This window comes from Podarcis filfolensis (assembly GCF_964270895.1).
Source record: "Podarcis filfolensis genome assembly, chromosome: 7".
Classification (NCBI taxonomy): domain Eukaryota; kingdom Metazoa; phylum Chordata; class Lepidosauria; order Squamata; family Lacertidae; genus Podarcis; species Podarcis filfolensis.
Window position 1 is genome coordinate 10593807 of NC_139603.1, and position 17065 is coordinate 10610871.

Sequence of the window (17065 nt, forward strand, 5' to 3'; positions counted from 1 at the left end):
CAACTTTGGGTTTTAATTTCATTTGAGCAAAATAGTAACCTAACATTTTAGCCATTTTAGGACAACAATAAATAAAACTGAAAGTGTCCCAGTAGGCTTCGTGGCCAAGTGGGGATTTTCCTTTAGGTCTCTCCACTCCCTAGTCCATCATTCTATCATGAGACCATACTGGCTCTGAGCTACACTTACCATTAGACTTACCATGAGTAGGCCTTTGTAGGCATAAACAATGCCAAGCCAAATGGTCATGTGAGTGTTTTCACAGTGCTCCAAAATGGGAAGAATAGAAATATCTCGGCCTGCAGGATCAGGCTGCAAGTAAAGAGAAGAGAAGAGAAGAAAGGATTTTATCCCTGAGCTTATATACATGAAAAATGAATATTGTAGTCAGGCCAGAGACTGTTGGAGGCAGAAATCTAGGGGGGCGGGGAGAGAATGCTAATGAACTGGAAGCAGGTTCTTAGGCCCACTGCTCAAGAAAAATACCACACTGAATGGTACATCCGTCAATCATTACCATAAGCTTCTATCCTTATCATAAATTATATTGTAAAATAAAACATTAGAAGGTCCTCAATGCAGCAATATTATTTAGCATTTATAAGGCACTTTTACAACATTCATAGCACTTCATATACGTTACCCAACAATTCGTACAAGACCCTTGCAAAGTTGGTTTATATTGTTATCCTCTTTTTACAGGTTGGGGTGGTCTGAGAGTGCGGCGGGTGCTTTGCCTAAGGGATCATGGTATAGATGGACTTTCTGATGCATAACCCAGTTTATAAATTACTATTCTGTACCAGGCATGCAAAGAAGTAAGGGGAATTTGCCAGTGGTTTTTGTATAATATATTTGTTGTTTTGCAACATTTTAAACCGAAAAGTTTAGATGATGTTGGCTTCACCAGTACAAAAATCTGGACATTATATTGCATTGGAATGAACATAAAACAAATTAAACTGCAGCTATGGCTGTATTAAGCATGATATAATTAATTGCAGGTTTTAATAGGTTTATAATCATGAGTTATGAATGATAAGTTTTCTGATGAAAAGTTAAAATTATGATAAATTTTCTGGTGAAAAGATAAAATTATGATGAATTTTCTGATGAAAATATATCATTAGCTGCACACCACCAACTCTCCTTTTGTACATTTTGATATTGTTAGAATTAACACCCAGCAGAAAGATGATGATATATTTGAACACCGGCTATTCTTTTAATATACAGCAAGTAAAATGCCCTTTGTGTTTTCTCCTTCAAAACTTAAGGATCTCTTAGCCTCTGCTGAAGATGAAGCTTCGTAAGCTCTTCGGGAACTTGATAGCATCTCTGAACTGGCAGCAGTTTCTGGATACTGTGTTCAGCAGCTCTGCATGGGAGTGAATTCATGTTAGGCTGTCATTCCCAGCTTACTCCAATTACTTCCAAATCTGCTGAGGCTTTTAGCTTTCAGCCCCTTGGGATTTCTCACAGCCCCCCCCCCCCACTCCCCATTAGGCTACCTCAAACTTTCTTTTGTAAAGGATTTCCAGATTTTGTGCTTCAAAGCGTTCACATTTCCCATCCCGTACAACAATTCTCACAAGCTAGTCAGGGGAAATAGCATCTCCTGCTTCTAGATGCCAAGAACATTACACTGAAGTTTGGGGCAATGCAGAAGGGAAGAACGTTAGAAAATGCAGTCCACTCTCAGTGCCCACCACTGAGACTAAGCTAATAAAAGAAGCACATGGGAGAGTGCGCCACTTGAAGAGGAAAGCTTACAGAGGTGCCCAAATGCCCAAGGCACAGAACGGACAAGGCCAGGGTCGCCACTTTTAATATTCCTGCACTTGTGCCATTAATAGTAGCATCACAGAGATATTTCCCCCCTCCCCACGGATGGAAATAAATGATGGGGGAAAGCCTCAATGGTTTATCCCCCGCCACATTCGCTTGCAGTGAAAAGCACAACTTGTACATCAAGTCCTATTCTCCCTGCCCCTCCACAGATTAAGGGTTACTAATTGTTGCAATCCGGAGAATTTTGACTCTCAAATGGATGCAGGCAAAGATAGAGGTCCTGAGGACTTTAGCAGGTCAGATATGGTAGTAGCAATGTATCTTACTGTAGTCAGACAATTGAAGGTTAAAAATGAGTTATCTGGGTTGCAACCTGGCAATGCTGTCATTCCTCAAACTACTGGATTTCAGCACTGAACTCCACCATTGTTCATTTTCCCAGGAAGACTTTGCTTTTTTGCTAATCTAAACTGCCAAAACATGAACTTTGGGTTTTCACATTTATCCTGCTCCAGCAAAGCCTTAAAACATTAAATACCTTACAGTTGTCAGTTTCCCAAAGGAAATCCACTTTGCTCAGAACTTTCAAATCCTCACTGCTAAGAAATATTTTTAGCCACCAGCATTCATCCTCATCCAACAGGGAATCCTGTCCTGTAATATTGAGTTAACTGAAACCATCCTGCAGTGATTTCTGATAGGATAAACAAGTATGTGCTTAGAACAAATATGTATTCATCTACCAGGATGGAGATGGCTTCTTTGGCAGGAGTTTCAGAAACCTTCAAATGCAGAACATGTGGCAAACTCCATTTTAACTTCTTAAATAACGATGAGCTCAAACCTGGTGCAGCTTTTCACTTGGCTGACCTAGATATTTCACATCAAAAAAAAGACGGCTGCAAAAAAGCTTAGGGAATCCAACTCATGTTTTTAAAACATCCTAGTAAGAAAGTGTAACGTCATCTACAAGTGTTGTGAAACATGCTTCCAAAACAAAATTCTATACAAGCCACCTCACGTCAGCAATAGTCACACATTATTTATCCTGGAAACATGCCTTCCCTTTCCATTTGTGTCTCTGCTCAAACAGCTTCATAAAGGGACAATGAGACAATGCTGTTAGAGCTATTTATAGATTCATCTCTTGTGGATGCACATTTTCCCCATCGCTGCCGCTAACCAAGAAAATTTCTCAGCAAAATATATCCATAATTTATTATTTTCTCTTGTGTGGGCTTTTCTTTAAAAAGACACTGATTTTTATAAGCATGATGGATCTGGGCACCAGTGGTTGCTTGATTCTGAACTGCTGGTATAACAATCCCAACTTTACCCCGTAGTTACTGAAAACGACATAAAATTCCATCTAATTCCTTATGTTTTGTAATGATGAAAGTGGGTGGCATGTTTTGCTGGAACTCCTGCAACATTCTGCTCAATGCCAGTTCATTCCTACCCAGAGGGCAGGTTTCTACTCCAGCCGCCTCTTCTTTGCCCATCCTGTCTCGCCACCTGAGGCGAAATGGGAATTGACAACTCCTGGCCCATCAACCTGTGTCCCACTTCTGTTGCCACACCCTGTCTCTCGCCAAACTTGGTGTGAGCTGGGGCACTCCTCAAAGTTTTGCAGACTGGCTTCCTCTCAGGGGCAGGGAAGATGAATGGCAACTCCAAAGCGCTGGAATGCCTCCCTCTTGGCAGCAGAAGTGGTGGGGCTGGTGTGCTTCACCCCATGTCATGAGCTCTGCCTCTTTAGATCATGGGATCATGCCATTCTTAATTAAAGAAAGGAAGTTCTCTATTTTGGGGTCCCTCTTGCGGTGGAACAAAATCCTGCTCTCCCACCCAAGACCAATAGTTTAATTTTCCCAACTGAACTGCATGGAACAACTTCAACGGGAAAATTAAGAGTAGTATACCCCTGAACACATACAAGCCAGTACTGGATGGATGCTCTGTCCATGTGTGCATTCAAGGAGGGGTAGGAACTCAATAGGCAAAGTGGGATGTACAACAAAACATTGCCGTGTGTCCTGTTGATATACAAAGTCCTGAGCCGCTTGGGTCTAGGATACCATAAGGACCACCTAAGCAAGGTGGTGAGCCCACTCAAGAAGTAGCAGACAAAACCTGAGCCCCCTCCCCCAAATTTTGAGCTGATGGCTACACAGATGATGCCTTGAAGGACTTCAATTATTGGTAAGCAACTTGTCTTTTTTTTTGTTAAAGTCTTTAGCTCATTTGCCGTAACCAGGGCAGCCCAGAATCCTAACAATACAATAAAAAGTTGTCATACATAAAAAGCAACTGAAGCCTCTATGAAACTGATGTCATGGGCTGGTACCACAGAAGTCAGTACAGTGCACCCTGAGAACCTGACAGAACGAACCTGTTAAGTATGGCAAACAAGCTCTGTGTTACCTGCAAATTTGTAAAATACAGTATTTCACTCGTATCACTGGCAAAAGCAGTTTTTGGCATAACACCTAGAAACAGCCTCCTGCCAATCTGACAGTGAATCACTAATGAGTAATCGGCTGGAGATGACTTTTCGACTGTTTGGGCAATCCCGCAACAGTAACTCTGCCTAGCCCCTAATACGCTATTGTGCTTCTAAGCATAACAACTGCTATTCCATCAAATGCCTTGCTGAAATCAAGATGTATTACACAGACTTTGTCTCCCAGCTCTCGGCTGTGTTATTAAGCAAGGGATGGGCCTCTCTCAAATTGATTCATGATCTGTTCTAGCCACTTGAAGGGTGCTGACAAGCTGCTGGCTGGCCTTTAGTACGATGGAATTACCTTATTCACACCCTTGAAAAATATAATTCTGTTTGCCCTTCTCTGGTCCTCCGGGGCTTTGCCTGTTTTTTTCCCTATGAATCTGAAGACGAGGTTATTTATTTAATATCTCCAACTAGAATTTCATTCAGCCAGGGCCTTCCCTATTTAAAAGCAATTAAGGTTTTCCCCTCAAGCTACTACATTTCTCTTCCGATGGCCAACCCTTCTTCGAGTCTCATTAACACTCGATACATTTACCATCAAGTCCCAATTTGCCTTCTCAAATGAAGGATGAAAGCAATTCTGCTTTCTTATCGTGGACCAACAACTACTTTCTCACCATCCCATTTGGCATTTGGAGTAGCATTTGCAGAGGCCTGTTAAGTGAGGGAGTTGCAAGGACTGTGGAAACTGTAGCCGAGGATGAGGCTCAATAGGAATAAGACAAGGCTCAACTATTCACCAGGGGATTTTTTTTAATACCCCCCCTTCCTCCAAGGAACTCAAACCAACATACATAGTACCCTGCCTCCCTGCACACACCAATTATACTCTCACAACAACCCTGTGGGAGGTAGGTTTAAGCTTAGAAACTACGACTAGTTTGTGACTAGAGTCACAAACTCTTTGTGGGATCTGCAGTTCGACAGAACACTCTTCTTCCCAGGCTGAGAGGAAAAAGGATGAAAACAGGTTATTTATTGGGACAGAGTGACTTTTGCAGCTGTTATTAAAGTTGCAAAACAATGAAGCACGGGACAGAGTGAGGGAGAAATTTCTGGAACAACAATCAGCTCCGCCCAAGGCATGATGGATAACAGCCAACAACCAGGAAAAGATAGACATAACATTTTACAAGGACAGGAAGAAACACCACAGACAGAATAATTGCCACACACAGGAAGAAGAAGGATATAGTTTGAGAGCCTCACTTGTAGATTTATAAATTATTTAATGTGTCAACATGAATAGAAGTTATTAACATTGCAGTTGTTGTATAAGGGATTATTATGATGACCAGAATGTAATTGAAATTAATAGGATTTGGGAATGTAGAAATAAAGAAAATCATCAAACCATCAATTCTAGCACGCGGGGGCCCACCTTATCTAAATTATATAATTTGGTATTTGAATGATTGGAATTAGTAATTGTATTATAAATTGGTATTGTTATAAATGAGGCTATTATTGGATTGTAATTGAAAACTAATAAAAATTATTATCAAATTCTTTATGGTTGCATAGATGGTGCCAGGCAGGCCGTGAGCAGAGCAAGTGGCCCTTAGACAAGTCCCTCACTACTGATTAGCAGACTCGGAGCTTGTCCACACCTGAGTTTAAATGCGTATTTGATGCTGTTTGGGCTCTCATTTGAGTAGTGTCTCCCTCAAGCAGCCCCCATCCTGCTGGTTTCCCCAGTAAATTTGGATTTCTCTGATCCAGAGAAAACATAGCACATTTTGAAAAATGCAACCCCAAGCCAAGCTCAAAACAGTATATGCATTGCCTTGAGGTTTTGTGTTGTTGTTTTGGAGATGGATCAAACATCCAATTCTGCTACCCACCTCCACTTTCCTAGAGTTGACCCTTTCCCACTGGGACCTAGTCTTCCAGTGCAGAGAGTAAGGCCATATTTGTGCTTGTCCTAACAGGAAAATACACATTTAGGCTGATTTGCAGAGTTTAGGGGAGTATTCTCTAACCTAGTGCCCTCCAGATGTTTCTGTCTACAGCATAAATATCATAGCCAAAGAAATTGTTTCCAGATAAAGTAGTGTGCACTGAACCCCCAAATCTGCTCCAGAAAATTATCCAACCCTTTGCAATAGATTTTGGAGGTGCAGAGGGAAGAGAGAAACAAGAGGCCCTGTTGTGTGACTGGAAGTTCAGTCACACAAAGTTGTATGTCACCCAGTGACAAATATTCTTATGCATAGCTTTTTGGCCTTCCCCTATATGTCATAAGAACCTCTGACATGTTTCAAGAGTAAACTATGAAGTATTTGATTGGTATGTAGAAAAAACCGCATACATAAAACCACTGGTAGTTTGATTTTCCTAAGGCTTTTAAATTTTATATATTAATTTCAGTGGAGCTTTGATTTTTGTTAATGTGAATTTCCCTGTTGCAAACTCAGTATAAAATGGTATTTCAGAAATATCTCAGAAGCGGAATAAAGCAGGTAGTTTAGCCTCTAGTGTTTCACTCAGATCAGTGAATCCTTTATGCAGCATTTTCCTTAAATAATTTAGCCCCCCCCCCCACAGTAGATGTCATACCACATTCCCTTTAACATAGTTCTACCGGACATATTTTCACACTGACTGACTACACATAACTCTGTCATATGAAGGAGAATATTCCTAAAGCCACTCTCTGTTCAGACCCACCATTCTTAAAAAAAGAAATAAAAGTCTAACCTAGAATGAGGCAGTTTCTTATGTTCCAGCAATTGCTAAACGAACAACACAGAGAACAAGGGAAGGGAATTACGCTCTGCTTTAAAGCAAACTTGTAATGATTTATTGCAGGAGAGATTTAGTAACAATAACAAGGAACCCTCAAAGCTTTTAAAAAGCTCTCTTCAAATGTGCCACAATTCTACTGATTTATAGTGATATAGTCAATATTGAAAAATGGTTCACTAAGCACAACAGCACTAGAAGTGGCCTGAAAGTTTAAACCCTTTTCTTTCACCAAAACGATTCGGCTCCTTACTGCTTAGCTTTTAAAATTCTACAGTGTCTTGTCGATTATTTTAAAAGTAGACAAATGTGTATTTTAAAAGTAGACTGTGTTCAACAGCGATGCCGAGAAGGGGGTCCTGTCATCTGGGCAGCCCAGGAGGTCATTTTGCTGCTGCTAATACTCCATTGTCTCTTGACAGATGGATGCCAACAACATTCAAGAAAGGACAGTATTTAGTAAAGGTAAAGGGACCCCTGACCATTAGGTCCAGTCGTGGCCACCTCTGGGGTTGCGGTGCTCATCTCACTTTATTGGCCGAGGGAGCCGGCGTACAGCTTCCGGGTCATGTGGCCAGCATGACAAAGCCGCTTCTGGCGAACCAGAGCAGCGCACTGAAACGCCGTTTACCTTCCCGCCGGAGCGGTACCTATTTATCTACTTGCACTTTGACGTACTTTCGAACTGCTAGGTTGGCAGGAGCAGGGACCGAGCAATGGGAGCTCACCCTGTTGCAGGGATTTGAACCGCTGACCTTCTGATCGGCAAGTCCTAGGCTCTGTGGTTTAACCCACAGCGCCACCTGTAGGTCCCTTTAATAACAGCACAGAAAAACAGCTGGTTTATAACGACAGAAGCTGTGTTTCCCTGTCGCTGCTATGATCTAAATCCAGCATTTACACAGGAGAGATGGATCACGTGAGATGTAACTGTACCACAGCTGCCACATTTTTATCTGACCCTGCTCCTGTACCTGTGCAATATCAGAAATGCCTCCACTTCCTGAATTTTTGCATGTCAGGTCAGGTTGCAGCCAATCGCAGCTCCCACAGCAGCAAGAAATATGGTTTGAACCTGGACATTTTAAATCTAGCTGTTGCAGCAGCAGTGGTGGTGCAGGTACCGCATCTAGAATGCATTGCTCTGAGGAAGGTCACTGTCAGGGAATCAGGAGCAGGAGCACTGGGGAGAGAGGATTGGGAGAGCGAAGGGGAAGAATCCGAGGGCAGCGTAGGGGAGTATGACAGTGGCCCGAGAGATTCCATGAGCTTCTCCAGCGAATCAGAAGATTCCCAGAAGGGGGCGCCGATGGTCAGGGCAAGGGGGGTCCCAGGGGGGACGCACCAGAAACAAGGAGCCAGAGGGGAACCCCAAAGCAGCAGTGGAGGATCGGGACCAGTTTCCCCACCAGAGCGTAGTGGGGGGGAAGAGTCACATGTGTCAGGGGCAGTGCCTCCTCCAGAGAGGGAGTCAGGGCTGACCACGCCTCCAACGGAGGGGAGGTCAGTTGCAGCTAGCCCCCCCGAAGGGGGAAGCAGTGACAGCAGCAGTGGAACGGTCAGGAGGAAAGCTGCTGGCTGGGCGCGCGCGCCAAGTTCAAATGTGCAGGCGCGCGGAACAGCAGGAGACCCGGATGGGGAACCAGCTCCTAAAGCCCGCCGGAGGGAGGGAGAAGGCTCAGGGGAATCAGCGGGAGAAGAGGCTAGAAAGGGCGGAACCCCGGCGGGCAGGCGGACCCAGAGGAGGAAGGAGCAGCGGAGAAGGTGGAGCAAGGCTAGAATCTTAAATTGGTGTCAAGGGGGAGGAGACTCAGACGGAGCATCAGTGGTCTGACACTTTAGACGTGGGGCTGCGCGCTGCGGCTCTGGAAGTGAAACCGAACTTCAATAAAGACTTTTATACTTAACAACGAAGCAGCGTTGGTCCTTTGTGAGCTGGGACCTAGGGTAGCTCTGACAGTAACATACACCCCAGCCCTTTATCAAAACAAGGTCCCTTCCAACTCTACAATTCTATGAATAATTATGAATGGAGGAATAGGAATAGGAACTACGGGGGGGGGGGGGAGAGAAGGACAGTGGTGGTTACAAGAAGAGGAAGGAGGAGCAGCAGCGTTGGAGAAGAGAAGACATCACTGCCTACCCCAGGAATCTTATGGCGGCCTTCCTTGAAAGTAGGAACCCAAGGCTGTGCATTCCCTCCAGCCCCTAACTAAACCGAAGGCAAAATAACAAAAGCTGAAGGGAAAGGAAGAGGAGCCAATCTAATTAAAGTTGAAGTCATGGTTCCAGGAGAGACGCCACAAAGACTGAACCAGGTTGGAACAATCTTAGGGGAGCTGTGACGAGGGCCTTCTGGCGATTCCCTCACTGCGAGAAGCCAAGTTACAGGGAACCAGGCAGAGGGCCTTATCGGTAGTGGCACCCGCCCTGTGGAACGCCCTCCCACCAGATGTCAAAGAGAACAACAACTACCAGACTTTTAGAAGACATCTGAAGGCAGCCATGTTCAGGGAAGCTTTTAATGTTTAATAGGTTTTTGTATTTTAATATTGGAAGCCGCCCAGAGTGGCAGGGGAAACCCAGTCAGATGGGCGGGGTATAAATAATAAATTATTATTATTATATAGCAAAAAACACGTGAGAGAACCAAACACTGCTCTGTTTGAGGGGACAGATCTCCTAAATATTCCATTCCAAGAGATGAGGTTTACCTAGCTGTTCTGAATTGTTTTTGTACTGTGTTTTAATGCTGTAAGCCACCCTGGGACCTTGCAAGTTAAAGACGGGAAATAACAAGCTAAATAATAGAACGGATGGGTGAGGACTTTTCTGGAGCACCGCAGAAAACCCAGGTGTGCATACCATTGAAACTTGCACCACAAGCAGCAAGTGCAAAGACATGTAGTTTGCAAATAGAATTTCAGTATGTTGGGAGACACTAACCTTAAGTTATGGCAATGTGTCCTAATGCGGCTATAGCTGGTAGGACATGCAGCTTCTTCTTTCAGGGCTCTAGAATTACCAAATTAGGAAGTTTCTGGGATGACTTAATTAGGCTGCAGATCAGACTATGAAAGCACCTGCATGTTCCAGAATCATCGCACTGGTATGTATAAATTGTGAGAGTACCTAGCTGATAAATTAAAATCAAGACCAGCAAATATCAGCTGTAGCTTTCTAGCCCTTTATGCCTAAACTTCTTCATTTTTCCTGGTCAACATGGAGATTTCTGGAATCTAGGAGTATACTTGAAAAAATAGCAAGGCTGATTGGATTGGTAACAGTGTGGCTTGACACCTCACATTTCTGCAGTCCCAGGTTTATACTGAGTCCTTCCCCAGTGGGTCACAATGCATATCTGGTGGGTAGTGTTTGGCTTGATGGTTATAAATTGGGTAAGCTTGCATTAGCAGAACTCCAGGTTATGGCAAGTGACACGAGCACAGAATTTGGTAATGATCAGATTGATCATTTGATCACAATTGTGCAATAAAGCGAGTTATCAAAATTTAAAAACAACTCCCCTACTTTTGTGTCACCTTTCTAATTTATATTTTCAACAATTTTTATTCTCCTAAAAGCAGGAAGCTTATATAGGAAGTTACTGAGTCACACTGGTCCAGTTGAGCTGAGCACTGTCTATACCAGAGGCTGGGGACCTACATCAGTCAAGGGCCTAATTCAGCCTTGGCTAACCTTCTGGGGAATGCATTCCATTAGTGGGTAGAGCACAAAACAAAAAAGAAAGAAAAAGGAAGACACGCACGTACCTCTACTCACACCTCACAATGGTCACAAAGACACAGGCACCAAGCATGCAAGCACAAAGGCATGCACACCCCCACACATCCAGCATTTTTAGCCCTGGGGTGGAGGTGGCAGGAGAGAACCTTCTGCCTGCTTTTTCTACCCTGCCTGGGCGGATATGTTGCCTTTTGATCTTAAAGTTCAAGCAGAAAGGTTTATCTCCCGTTCTAGCAGCTGCGGGGTGCTTAGTGCTGAGATCAGAGACCCCTCTGCCTGTTCTGCAATTCTAAAAGAGCAAGCAGAGGACTTATTCCCAATTCTAGTGCACTGGGTTTATGTCAGACCTCCATAAAATTGCATGGGATGATTGGCAGGTGGGAAGGGCTCACTGGGATTGGTCTGTCAGGCTGGACTGAGGGAAGTGGCAAACTGAATTAGGACTGCAGGTGAAGAGTTCCCCAGCACTGACTAAGAGTGCCTCTTAATGGTTCCAAGGATGGAACCTGGTGTCTTTGGCCGCAATTAGTCCTTCCCACAATGGTGGAAAATGGGTGTTAAAGTGCAAAAAGAGGGGAGGGGAAAGAGGAATCTTTGCCTGCCCGAAACCTTCGCAGACTCCATCACTGGAAGTAGCCCCACCAGGAGAAAAATGACTAAATAAAAAAGTGTGGGTGGAAGAAGAGTTTCCATCTTCCTCACTGCCGTAATTTCAATCTCTCCTCCACACTTCCCTATATTGTAGAGATCTGGGACAATGCAAATCAGGTCATGTTACGTCACATGCCATTCGGCATCGAATACTTAATCCTCACCCCAGTTTTATTAAATTGGTCATTTAAACGCTTGTCCTTTCCCCCCTCTTCTGTCGACTTTTACAACAAAATTGCGTTAAGCAGAAATCTCCATCGATAATCTATTTCTAGTAGAGAACTGAGGCAATGGATTCCAGTCACCATCTTTTGCTATGTTCTCTGTGGAAAGATCAGACCACAGTGGTATTAGTGACTGATAAATCATTAAACTTTGTTTTGCCAGAGTGGCTGCTGAATGGGTTTTTAAAAGACTATTACCATAAACCAGTCAGTGGCTGTATTCATGTCATTACGAGAGAGAGAGAGAGAGAGAGAGAGAGAGAGAGAGAGAGAGAGAGAGAGAGAGAGTACCACAGGGAGGCAATAAGATATGCTAATATGTTAGAAAGAAAGCTATAAAGAATCCAGCCTCATGATGGATCACAGTTCCTTTTACAAACACTAGATGGCATCAGATTACAAGGTTGGTGCTACTTTAACAAATATTCTATCGTTTATTATTACTTGCAAAGTGCCTGTCATGATGGCAAGATCTGTATGGTAGGATGTTCTCTATGTTAGAGGGGCCCCTGGGATGTTTGTGTGTGCAATGCTCTGCAGCTAGCAAGTTCTGAAATATCTAGGGTTTCTCTCTGTGTGTCATGGTTTTTCACTGTTTTCTGCCTTCAGTGTGTCTGGGCAATGCAGAAGCTTACAGGACTCTTAGCGCTCTGGTTTGCAAACTGATAATACGGTGTCTCTAGTATGTGGTAGACTAACTTCCAATTTGTAGACAACTGGCTGAATGAAGAACATGGCAAACCCTTAGTTCAAAATGCTCTGCAAACTGCTAGGCAGATCTATCTCCTATATAGCTGTAAGTGCAGTTATTTTAAATAGAAGTGAATTTGGGTTTTAAAATTCATATGCTTAGACACACCTCAGAATGCCTGATACTGTCTAATTAATAAATGTCCTTTCCTTAATTTTATGCATTTTACTGTGAATCTTCCTGGCCAATGACTTTAAATAAACATACAATATAATACAGCAGTCTTGACATTAATGAAGTTCCCCTCTCTGGTAATTAAAGGGAACACTTCTCAACCTAAATATAAATATAAATATAACAAACAAACAAACAAACCTTTTGACAACATGGGCCTTCCAGTTGATAACTCTCCTTCTGAATAGTGAGGAAACAGACTTCACATGCTGTGTTTCTTATTTTGGGACTGCCACCCAAATATGAAATCCAATCATCAGGGGGAATGTGTGTACACTGAGACATGCCAAGTAGGCAACTGTCAATCAGAAAAGAATGGGTCCCCCAATTGTGAGTACTGTGTTCTATTTTTTAGAAACACATTCTTCACACTGTGAATGCATGAGCATGTGTTATAGTCACATGTCTACAACAAACAACACATGTGTGCACAGAGTGACTCTCCTATGTACACTGAATGGAGCTGGATTCTACCAAGTCCTTAACCAAGGTCTGACACTCTAGTTTATCTGCACAAATTCCATGATATCATTTCAAAGCTACCTGCCCCAACGATACGTTCATAAAATAGATCCTGTTAGTCTAGGCCATTTCAACTGGGTTAACTTTCAATGGCAGAAGTTAAACAGGTAAGGGCAATGAAGGAGTTTTGGTAGTGGTTATGTTCAGTGTCATCTATCCCAGGGCAGATGGAGGCTCATCAACTTGAGAAGGTAGCCATCTAGGAGAAGGAAAACTCTGGTCCTAAACCTCCACTGCTTTGTGGGACACCTTCAGGAGAAGAATAGGCTAAAGAGTTAACCCTACACAAATCCAGAGTGCCTCCTTCCAGCAACTCCTGCAGCCAAGCTGGTGCCAATCATATTGCTCTGCTTTCCTTGTCATCTGGGCAGCCCAGGACCTCCATACACACTGCCCAGGCTTGCACTTCAGGAAGGCCACTTTGGTGCTGCTAATGTGGGTTTAAAATGCATTTTTCTTTTCACCTATGCAGCAAATACCCTTTTGGGGTAATGGTGGTCCCCTTTTGCTTTCAAAGTGACCACTGCGTTCATTGTGGGAGGAAGAAGGAGGAACCTGCAAACGAAATGTGGAGTGCTTGTGTCCGGGGCTTCTATACTCCATTCCATTTCCCTTCCCTGTTGTTTTCTATTGCTCCTCACTAAGACAATCAGTATCCTGTGCCCACTGACTCAGTCATTATTAGGTTATTTAGGTTCCTTTTGGGGATGGGGAGGAGGCTAGGATGGATGAGCAATCTTGGACTGTTTCACTTATTTCTACGGGCAGCACTTGCTTCTGTTCCTAGCAGTGCAGGATTGACATATAAGCTAAACAAGCTATAGCTTATGGCCCCACTCTCTTGGGAGTCCCCAAAAAATTTAAAGGGGAAAAAACACACCTGGATGTACATTTCCAAAATATAAGATAAAAAATAAAATAAAACCTACGTACAGTTAGAGCTTAATAATTATTTCACTATTAATATACTTCTTGTTAATTGTATTCCAGTTCAACAATTACTTTGATAAAATACATACTTTGTTATGTGCAAATGGCTTTAGATACCTATTAGGTCCATAGATTACCATATAGCATATATTCAACACAAAAAACAGCGACAATTTGTTGTTGACAAAGGACAGCTGGACATATAAAGGGCCCCATTACCTTCAGTAGCTTAGGGCCTCATCAAACCTAAATCCAGCCCTGCCCTAGGGACACTTAAAAACAGTTTCTCATTGTGAACCAGGAAATGACAACGTGATGGTCCCCTGTGACGTCCTTTTTATATCTATGGCTGAGTACGCATGCAACCTTTGAAGCACACAGGCTGTTTTCTTTCATACTGAACGTTTGCAAATGTACACACCTTTGCACGGTAACATCATCTTTAGCGGCATGTTTTCAAACTAGCGCAGCAATGCTATTCTCTATTCGTTCCCCTTAATTAGCATTTCCACAGGTATTCCTCCCCAACCCCCACTGTCTTTTGAAAAAGAGGGGCTGGAAACGGGTGCGTTGATATCCAGAGGATATATATTGACGTACACAGGTGACTAAGTTACCTGTTTCCTATTTTGCCTGCTTCATTCATACACAAGTTGGACACTGAGTGGCACCGCGCTGCAACAGCAGTAGGTCTGCCCCAATAGGAAGGTGCTTGCTTTGCAAACATGTGCAAAACGGATTCTATCAGCTCCAACAGAAAGCGCTTGGGATGGGCAAATAGTGTGGGACAGAGATGGCATGGGGATGATGGATAGCAACCCAAAAAGGTACCTGCATGCAACACTGAATGCACATGATCACGCGGCGTAGAAACACCCTTGATATCTCTTCTTCCATCCTCTTCAATTGGATGTTTTGAGGTTCTGCTTCTTTAGGTTACAGAGAGTCTCCTGATATCTGACCTTTGTACATGGCTGGTGTACGGGCCTGAGCACGAGCCCTCAAAGTCTTGGCATTAGTTTATAAATTATGAACTGATAAGAAAGTGCATCTGAGTGTTATGTACTGAAGTTCTCACCCTGGGCCAGCAGGGGGATACTGTAGATAGTTATGCAAATAAGGGATCGAAAGTGACGTTCAGTGATTGGATAGTTTTAGAAAATTGTTACAGTTACATTGTACTGGAGCTCTATATAAGCAGGCTGACTGAACCCTTCAGTTCAGTTCTGTCCTGGCCTGTGAATAAACAATAGCTGTTTGAAGAATTGCTGGGTCGTCTGATATGTTCACCCACAACTTAACACTGAGCATACACACACACACACACACACCCCAACCCAAAGCCTCTGATATTAAACCACAGTGGCATACTCTCTAACATTTCAGCCAGCGAGTCAGGATGGTGTTACAGAACTGGGAGACTAGGGTTCAAATTCACACTTGGTCAGGAAGCTCACACTGTCTCTTAACCTAACCTACATCACAGCATTTTTCTGGGGATTAAATGAGAAGGGGGAGAACCATGTATGTCCTGTTGACCTCCTTGGAGAAAATATGAATGTAATAAAATAATCATTTAAAAAAAATCACAGATGAAAAACAGGTTACACTCCCCTTCCTCACACCAAATATCATTGCTCAGCACAGCCATAGTCTGAATTTCATTCCAACTGCAACAATTTGCCCTGTAATAGTTTCCAAAGCACATGTGCTAGTAATCTGACTGTAACAATTAGCCTTTTTTTTTTAAAAAAGTGCGTTTAACACTTTACTAATGCCAATTATTCAATCTAGATTTGTTAGTCAACCAGCCATAACACATACCAAGCAAGGAACAGGTCGAAGGAAAATATTTGGTACAAGTGAGGGGTGACTGAGTGGGTATTTTTAGAAACAAACGAACAAAAAGTGATTTTTAATGGATGGTACAGTTTGTGCCCTGGTGCCAATTTTTGCGACAATAACTCAAGAGGAGGCCAAAACTATGTAAAAAAAATGAGGTGCAAGCATGCTAAAGCCATGTTTTGGTTTGACATCCTGATTCAAAATGGTGCCTTGTGTCCAAATGGCTGTCACCCCCAACTTGGAAACCCTCGTGCCAATTTGGTGATGATATCTCTAGAGGTATAGAGACGAGACAAGTAGACAGACAGACAAACCACTTTCCAAAATGTATAGTGGATACTGTACATGGTATCAAAACAATTCTACGTATCTAGCATTAAAGAGCTAACGTTTAAGAATTTAGCTTCAACTGCTTCAAGACAAAAAGCCTGCAGTAATTAATCCGATCTATCAATAAGTGTCCTTTTAAGGGAAACATTCATTTCTGCCCTTATAAAATTGTAAAAATAAAAAGTTATTTTAAAAAGATATCTGGTTGAACTTGCAGCACTCCAATGCACATTGAGACTGTCCATTTTAAACTGGAAGTTAGAGATTATGATACTATTCCATACACCTAGATTTCCATAAAATTTTAAGGTTTATTCTGAACGTATCTGCAGGATCCATCCTTCCATTTAGACAGTCTCCCTTCAAAGCCTACACCAATTTATTTTAATTTCCAAAGCAGTGACTCTTCACTAATGATCTATACAATCATTTCTGGGAGTCTTAATTTTAAAAGACACTAGCTTGGGAAGAAGGGGAAATCAAATTAGAAGTGAGCAAACAGACACACACACACACACACACACACACACACACAGCAAGATTAATAGCGTGATAAAGCTCTCTCTTCTGAGCACACAATTATTTCAGGGATGTAATCTCTTACGTAAGACCAAAGTTGAAAGCAACATTTTATGAAGTTAATGTGCTTCTGTGGTTAAGATTAGAACACAAAGTGCCTGTTCTTTGGGCTATGTGTTTCGAATGAAGCAAATCTGTTACTCCGCCTTTCGGGAAACGACTCAGTTAGAATTTTCTAAAATGAATGTTACAATCCATTTTAGAAAATTCTTAACTGCCTTGTCATGTCCGTAACCTGCTTCAATTTCTGGTAACACCATTTAA

General features: G+C 42.7%; 1 protein-coding gene across 1 annotated transcript in view; it reads right to left on the minus strand.

Moving 5' to 3' along the window:
* Window positions 1-17065, minus strand: part of GABBR2 (gamma-aminobutyric acid type B receptor subunit 2) — a 291693-nt gene that overhangs the window by 19093 nt on the left and 255535 nt on the right. The window contains exon 14 of the mRNA XM_083624623.1: window positions 202-312. Coding sequence (XP_083480749.1) covers window positions 202-312 — 111 coding nt within the window. The remainder of the gene's footprint in view (window positions 1-201; window positions 313-17065) is intronic.